We start from the raw sequence: 8,928 nt of genomic DNA on the forward strand, positions 1-8,928 counted from the left end.
ATGATAGGGGCTGTTGTCCTTATAATAGTTTTCTTTTGAATCTGAAGACTTGAGGAAAATATATTTCTCCATCACAAATCTTTCAACTGACTTTCCTCCACAAAAGAATCAAACGTGCTTGGCCATCCTAACCATCGCACAAGAACATAGGTTTTACCTCCTCTACGTTGACGTTTCAGGATTTTTTCCACCTGCCACTCAATGTCCTCACCTTTGTTTACTTTTTGAAGTTCTTGAGTATAAAATGTTCCTTTAATTGGTTGATCATGAAAGTCTCTAATTCTGTACAAGGGTATTTCTTGCCTTTTGTAGCGATGAGCTATTTTGAACAATTCTTGAGTCCAGCGTAAATCAAGTTCTTTACTGAATGGTTTCCTCAGATATGGAATGCGAACAATATCTCCAACCTTATATTTGAATTTCTTCACTACATACTTGGATTTACTCTTGAGGTGTTTCCTCAAAGGTTTGACATACAGGTGATGCCATACTTTCAATTCAGTGCTTTTATTCACTTGTGCTGGTGATAAATAAGGCAGTGATGAATGTAAAGTGTGATTGTAATTCTGTACCAGTTGAGGCAATATAGAAAGGTATTCTTTGGTGTTGTTATGCGTCATATAACGCGTGATCAAAGATTTCAGTGTTCTGTTGAAACGTTCCACATAATTGCTTTTAATGTTTTCATTACGTGTGATGATGTGGGTGATGTTTTCCTTTTTCAAAAATGATTCAAATTCTCCTCGAAACTCAGATCCTGCATCAGTACGAACTTTCTTTGGTCGTCTTGATTTGAGTATCTTTTTGAAAGATTTCACCACTGTAAGTGGTCTCTTATTCTCCAAAGGCGAGACAAAAGCATAGCGTGAAAGAATGTCCACAACTACCAACAGATATCTGACACCATCATTCCATTTCATGTACCTTGTCATATCTGCTAAATCTGCATCAAACATTTCATTCATTGCATTAACTCTTACTTTCATCCTTTTAAATTTATGTCTAACTGGTTTGTGTAAACTGTAAGCATCTTGCTCATTCACAAACCGTTTCACCTTCCTCAACCTGATATTGTGTTGCTTGTTTTTCTTCAATTCATCACGCAGTTTAGATGGACCATAGAAAGCACCTGGGTTTTGTGGGTTGAAATAATACTTTTCTAATGCACTGTTCTTCTTTCGAGAACTCATGATGAATTGAAACAAGGCAATGTGTTGAACAAGAATTTATACAACTAAAAAAGAAGTGAACAGAATTTATTTCACCACAGAACATTCTATACATCATCAGTTGAACATAGCAATCATCATACACAATAAGATAAGAACCAATGATCATCATCTCAGTCATATGTCTTCTGTTGGAATGCAACAACTTATACTGTGAGGATATGTCCATGAAAGTCCTGAGATATCATGTCATCCACCATCCCCTCTGGATCATGATAACACATACAGTTCATCAGATCCATACAACACACATGACACCGACCCTGACCACTATTGCAACTGATATATCGCAACATATTATTATGACGGCATACACTACAATTCTTTTGAAGAGGAGTTAGTTTGTGTTCTTCATAAGGATCATCCACTACTGCATTTGACTCTTGTTGCTCAATATCTTCCATAAGCCGATTGTAATCCTGCCACCAGTCGTTTGGGGTAGTAGATTGACAGTCGGCTACAAGAGTGTCTTCATCCACAAACAAGTTGACTTCACTGGAAACATGTAGGTTAGCTTCAGTTGGAGGAGGTGAAATAGGTTCTGTAACAAGCGATGGTTGACTTGAGTTCTTGTCCATTACCCTACCAACAAAAAGAAAAGAAAAAGATATGAATATATAACAAAAATTGTTGATGTTACAAATTAAATAGATAGAACACAGTCGCATGTAACACAAATATATACTTACTTTGCTTTCTTAACCTGCTGTTTCTTTGGTTTCTTCACACTGGGCTGAAACAGACCATCCTCCATTTTTCTGCTTCTCTTCTTTTTCTTAGCAACAACTGTTTTCTGTGTTGTTGCTGTCTCTGAAGTTTGCTCCTGAGCAGAGGAGAAAGATCCTATGAGATGAGTGTAATCCGTCAACCATTTCAAGAAAGCAGGTGACATTGGTTGAAGTTTCCCTTCTAAGGCGTTGGTCTTCTCCAACATGTCCATATAAATGGTTTTGTACAACTCACTCGATCTCATCATAACTTCATGTAGATAAACTTGACTATCAAGAATATCCTTTACTTTCAGAAATGTATCATCAAATGTCTCCTCTGAGGAAAAAGCAACACGTTTCACATCCACACTTTTCTGCGTCATGACGAATATATGTAGGAGATAGACGATCTTCAGCACCTTCTTGCCCCACGTTGGTGATAAAACTGATTTGAAATAGCTAAAACGTTTGAGTGTAAGATAGGATTTGTAGAGAATGGTTTGTCTGATTGGTTTATGTGTAATACACATTCAGTTTGATTGGTTAAGAGATATGGAATGATGAGAATTTTGCTTCAAGTTTGAATTGAAATAAATAGATGCAAATATGTGATGTCATTATAAACAATTCTGTGATAATATTTGTTAAGATAAGAATTTGGTTTTGTATAGAAGGAATGTGTACTGACAAATGATGTATCTATGGAATGTGAGTTAGCGCACCTGTATATACCTGGGTGGTAGCTGTAGGAATGTCGTTTCACCTCTATGGTTACTCCTACGCTCCTTAAGGAATGTCTTTGTCCTGCTCTATGCTCCTTAAGGAATGTCTTTTGATCCTTAAGGAATTTCTTTTGAGCCTGTAGGAATTTCTTTTCTTGTAACCACTGAACCTATGGATTGTCATTCATAATGGAATGAACCTACATTCTTTAAGGCTGAGCCTGTAGGAATTTCTTTTGTTGTAACCACTGAACCTAGCCTGTAGGAATTTCTTTTGTTGTAACCACTGAACCTATGGAATGTCATTCATAATGGAATGAACCTACATTCTTTAAGGCTGAGCCTGTAGGAATTTCTTTTGTTGTAACCACTGAACCTAGCCTGTAGGAATTTCTTTTGTTGTAACCACTGAACCTATGGAATGTCATTCATAATGGAATGAACCTACATTCTTTAAGGCTGAGCCTGTAGGAATGCTATTGTTTGGCTCAGGAATGCCATTGTTTGGCTCAGGAATGCCATTGTTTGGTTCAGGAATGCTATTGTGTGTGTATGGCTGATTAATTTCTTACTACTCACGGCGGATACAAAAGAAATGGGTTTCATATATGTGGTGAATCGAACCCGGTCTTCGGAGGTGACGAGCAAACGCTTTAACCACTAGGCTACTCGACCAGTTTAAGTAAACTTATCCTCAGCACTTTTCGTTACACTCCACTACTGAGTCTAACAAAACCTTATGGGAGGTCACGTCAGATAACCTTTGAGATTGACCAATCAGAACACAGCTTACCAAATCGCGAAAATGCACCTACCTTTGGAACTTTTTATCTCGCACTATATGGCTGTAATACCTGGGGGTCAACTATCACCAAAAGAGTATGAAATGCTGGAAATACCCCAAAGATATTTCAGTAAAAAAGGCCCAAGTTCTACCCCAGAAAACCCCAAATAAAGTTGTGCTGGACAGCCTAAACCTTATCAGTATACAATCCCATATTGACTCTCAATCTCTACTTCTTATAGGCAAACTCTGTAGAGGACGTTACTGCTACTATTTTAAACATGTGTTTATCGACAGACTTGTTCAATTTAAATGTGAGTCTGCGAGTGCTCAAAGATGCTTCTATTCACCATGTTTTAATATGTTCAGACTGGATGAAAAGTACACTCTCTCCCGTGACTTTTCTGAATATGTTTTTAATGGCAATATACTCAGTAAATCCAGGTGGACTAGCACTGTGATGGAGAAAGTGCCCTGCATGGATATGTCCCTCCTTACCAGCCGTATGATGAGGCGAATGGACCTATCAAGACATGTCTCTATCAGATCTCCTGAACATAATAAACTGTGGCTGTTATGCCAACTTTATCCACGTAAATTTAAGCAGCTGTCTCGTATTGTCTCACTTGCATCAAAAAGGCTTCAATCAAAAGAAAGTTGTTGTGGTACTGTTGCTTATGATATCATTAAGCATGTATTCATGTCTGGCCGTATGAATATGGAAGAAAGAAATGAACTGTATGAACGTGTCATTGATATAATCGACGTAGATTGCTTTGTCAATCTGTGATCTGTAATCGATGATGACATTATGATGACATTTCTAATATCCTTGATATCACCTGTATCAAAATAGAGACTATCTATCTATCTATCTATCTATCTATCTATCTATCTATCTATCTATCTATCTGACAAGGAAACAGTGTCAGACGGTATTGCAATCAGTGTTTCCAAAACGAAGGTAGTAATGAGTGAGGGGATTGACGCCGCTTTTAACATTTCAGCAATATCACGGCGGATACAACAGAAATGGGTTTCATACATGTGGTGAATCGAACCCGGTCTTCGGAGGTGACGAGCAAACGCTTTAACCACGAGGCTACTCGACCAGTTTAAGTAAACTTATCCTCAGTACTTTTCACTCCACTACTGAATCTAACAAAACCTTACGGGAGGTCGCGTTATTAACCTTTGAGATTGACCAGTCAGAATACAGCTTACCAAATCGCGAAAATGGACATAAGCACATACCTTTTGAACTTTTTTTCTCGAAAAGGTTCGTACCCAAACGATTCCGAATCCTATTTAGCGTACGATCGCTTCCGGGTGATGCACACGGCGCACATTACAACCATGACATCGGTGAGTAAACAGTCGCTGAAACATAGTATTTTTGGCAATGTTCAGGGATGTGGAAATATTAGCTAATGGTAACCATGTCAACAGAAACCCCGAAGCATATATACCGCAGGTCAAATAACTCATGCGGATGCCATCATGTTATATGCGAATTTCTGTTTGTGGAGAGATCTGTGTCAGTGATCTGAATATTGCGTAAGTCCCGCCGATCCCTAAGCAGTAGCCGTTGTCTGATTGGTTACATTATTTAACCGTCTCGCGTTTGATTAGACGGTCATAGGTCACTCAAAGGTGACCTGACGCGACCTTCTACTAGGGTTTATTACACTTAGTGGTGGAGTGTAACGAAATGCACTGAGACTAAGTTTACTTAGACTGCTACTCGACTGTCCCACGAAGATGATAACAGGACAGGTGTGATTTAAGTTAAGTGGAATTCTGTTCTACTGCAGGTATATGTGGACACTGGACACTGGACATGCATTTCTGAATAAGAACGTACCCTTTCTCTATTCGTGTGTAATTACATCATGGACATTTTCCCATAACCGTAAATGTCCCGTTAATATGGGTAATTGAATGCACATATGCTCTCATCCTATGTCGAAATCCACTGTAAATGAAAAGATGAATATAAGGAGAATATATTTTCATTTAATCATATGGCGTAATACATAAATATTTGTTTATTTCCGTTTTCAGCTGTCGGACTGGTCATATCTTGCCCGCCTGAGAACCACTGCGAAGATGACGTCTGTGACAGCAATACTGGTTTCTGTACACATGGATGTAAGGAAAGCTGGAACGGACCGAGATGTGACACCCAAACTACATGTCCAAACTGCCAATGGGGTTACTGCAACCCGGCGAGAGTGTGTCTCAGAGGCTGCTATCCTGGTTTCTATGGTGACACGTGCAACAAATCATGCCATGCGCATTGCAAAAATAAGTGTGACTTCAAGACCGGTAATTGCATGGATGGTTGTAAGCTGGGCTGGTATGGACCGTACTGCACTAAGAAATGTGGAGGTGGTTGTGTCCCAAACTCGTGTCATCGGTGGCACGGCACCTGTCAGTGCCAGTCGGGTTGGTATACAGAAGGTTGTAGCCAGGAATGCATTGGTTGTCTCGACAGAGCCTGTGATCATCTCAACGGCAGATGTAGAAGAGGTTGTAAACCTGGTTGGACTGGCGTCACGTGTTCTATCAACATTTGCAGGAACTGTGTTAACAGCACATGTCTGCCGGAGACATCCGGTTCGAGGTGTCATGGCTGCGTTTCCGGTTACCGGGGTCGAAACTGTGAAGAAAAATGTGCAGACAACTGCGCTGTTTGTTCCCAATTCGGTAGCACGTGTAGTGAGTGTAAACACGGGTCAACGTGTATCACAACGCCAACAACATTTGCTTCAAACAGCATCAGCATCACAGTGACGTCAGAGGGTTGGACGTCAGTTCCAAATATTGGCCGTTCAAATGTGATCCAAAATTCAGCAAACGGGTGGAAGACATGTGAGTTTCTATATTTGTTGGACAAACTTCTGTCTAATTTGGTCATGGAAAGTGTTGGTGATTCCATAGGGCTATTTTCATGGCCAACAAAGAAATTGATTTCCGTTTAAGTTCCCATAACCGATATACCTAGTTTTACTCATCAGCCGATGTTATCCATTACTGGGCGTGACCTAAATATTTTTAGTTTCAAGAAACACAAACTAACAAATCGCTGGGTTAGCCACTCCAAATTGCTGAGATATATTCGTACGAGTTTCACAATTTGACAAGAGAAAGTTATATCATGGGAGTCTCGTTACACTTGCTTCCACGTAACTGTGTGAACACGGTGGGCTTTCCTGTCCTAGTTTATTCATTATGTTAAATTTGTCTAACAAGAATATAATCAGAAAGGTCATGGTGATATGTTATACATTATTGCTTATTTCAGACTCTTCTTCCGGCGTTAGAAGGACGAGTTTCATTTTCGTTTGTGTCCTCTTGGCCTTTGCGGTGTCTCTTACTGTGTGGTGTGCCCGAGAAATGTGGTGAGTGAGTGAGTGAGTGGGAGGGTGTGCGAGTTTGTGTACATATGGAACTGACTTAACAGCAAAGATTTCTCTGTTTCTCCATACGTGACAATCGTTTCATCTATGAAGATCCGGGTTAGAACTGGTCTTCAGCAATCCATACTCATGTTGTTGATCAATGGATTGTCTGACCCAGAATCAATTATTTACATACTGCCGCTATATAGCTGGGATATTGCTGAGTGTGGCGTTAAACAACCAACAAACCAAACCAAAGACAATAGTTATTCTCGACATCCTTAATCAGGAGTAGATCCGGGGTAGATCCGGGCCAGCGACCCATGCTTACCACAAAAAGGTGACAATGCTTGTCGTAAGAGGCAACTAACGGGACCGGATGGTCAGGTTTGCTGACTGGTCGACACGTGTCACCTGTTCCTAATTGTGTAGATCGATGCTCGTGGTGTTGATCACTGGATTGTCTGGTCCAGACTCGATCATTTACAGACCCCCACCAAATAGCTGGAAGCTGGAATATTGCTGAATGCGGCACAAAACTATATAAAACTACATATATATACCTGTCTTCCACCTGTTCATCCATGGAATGTCTGGTGCAAACCGCCGCCGTATAGCTGGAAGGTTGCTGAGTGCGGCGTAAAACTAAACTCACTCACTCAGGCCGTTTACATTTCTCTGTAAAGTTATCAATCAAAGGAACGTTTCTCCGTACTTACGAACCTTTCGTTATGCCGAACATGGTAAATCCGCGACAAGCTGACGTCCGATGGACATTTGTTTCTATTTTATCAACAAAGCATCATCTCAACATACGTAACTCTTGTTACAAATACAAGGACACCATCCGAGTTAATGGAATACTCTATTTCCTTTGTAGGAGACAAAGGAAGCCCAAAACAAGAACCGGTTTGGATACTTGGAACTTCTCAGAGGGTAATGTACCCAGGCATTGTCAATCAAGTGTGACGCAGTTACAAGAGACTGACCTCAACTATGACGGTTTCCGCACCTGGCGTGACAGGAGAAACAATGACGAAAGTCGACACTGCGACTGCCCTGCTGGTTATGAGTCTCTGCGATATATGCCAGTTATCAGTAACAGTGCGTCCAGATGCTAGCTTGGTCCACTTCCGGTCACACGCCAACATGCCACCTACTGGCAGTGGTCAGTTAATAATTGGGTCTGGATCAGATTATCCGGTGATCAACAACATCGGAATCGCTCTACGCAAACGGGATACGATGACGTGTCAACCAAAGCAGCGAACCAGGCCACCAGAACCAGTTAGTCGCCCTTTTCGACATGCATGGATTGCAGAAGACCATTCTAACTCGGATCTTCACCTACGCTGTGCTGCCTATTAACACTGATTGATTGTATCACCGCTGTTTCATTTTAGATAGTGCTACAATACATTACAATCCGTTTGAGTCAGAAACGGACCGATGAATTGCGAATGTGGTCATTGTACAAAATTGCCACATAAATATAAATAGTACAGATGTTTATCATTATACTAATATCCAACGGCTCTCTGATATTTGAAGATTTTCCGAACCCCACCCAAGAAGATGTCTAAGAAACTATCATCATTGAAAACGCAAGAGTTGTTATCTGCCGCGGCGGGGTGAAATCGCAGAAACGGAACAGCCAGTCATTGCTGGGGACACCTCAAAATCTATTCCGGGTGAACTGTCGGTTCCCCGTCTGTCGTAGTGTAATAGTCATTTCAGTGGGCTTGAGGCCACAGTGATAGGATGGAAGTCGCAGGATATCGTGACCCTTAATTGTGTGTAACTCTCAACTTTGTAGAAACGTTCACCTTTGTGGGTTTTATGATCTCATATAACTGAGGGTTCGTTGCCTTTGAAGGCCGTGCGATCACCTTTTCGACTATTCGATGTCGGGGCTTTACTGTCGGGGTCTTGCACGCTGTGGTATGAGGCATTGTCCATTACGATAAAAGACTTCTCTGGTAGAGCTGGTCCCAATTTGTATTTAACCCAATCGAGGATAACCGAACCATTCATCTCGGAATGGTATTCTCTGTTATCTGTGGACTTTGCCCTGAATAC

General features: G+C 40.8%; 1 protein-coding gene across 1 annotated transcript; it reads left to right on the forward strand.

The window, feature by feature from the left end:
• Positions 1-5,374: 5,374 nt before the first annotated feature.
• On the forward strand, positions 5,375-7,970 carry LOC137278883 (scavenger receptor class F member 1-like). Its single transcript, XM_067811383.1, has 4 exons — positions 5,375-5,378; positions 5,510-6,319; positions 6,753-6,849; positions 7,730-7,970. Exons 1-4 carry the CDS (start codon positions 5,375-5,377, stop codon positions 7,968-7,970), a joined length of 1,152 nt encoding a protein of 383 aa, XP_067667484.1.
• The last annotated feature ends 958 nt before the right edge of the window (positions 7,971-8,928 follow it).

This window comes from Haliotis asinina, chromosome 3 (genome assembly GCF_037392515.1).
Source record: "Haliotis asinina isolate JCU_RB_2024 chromosome 3, JCU_Hal_asi_v2, whole genome shotgun sequence".
In the NCBI taxonomy this organism is placed as follows: Eukaryota; Metazoa; Mollusca; class Gastropoda; order Lepetellida; family Haliotidae; genus Haliotis; species Haliotis asinina.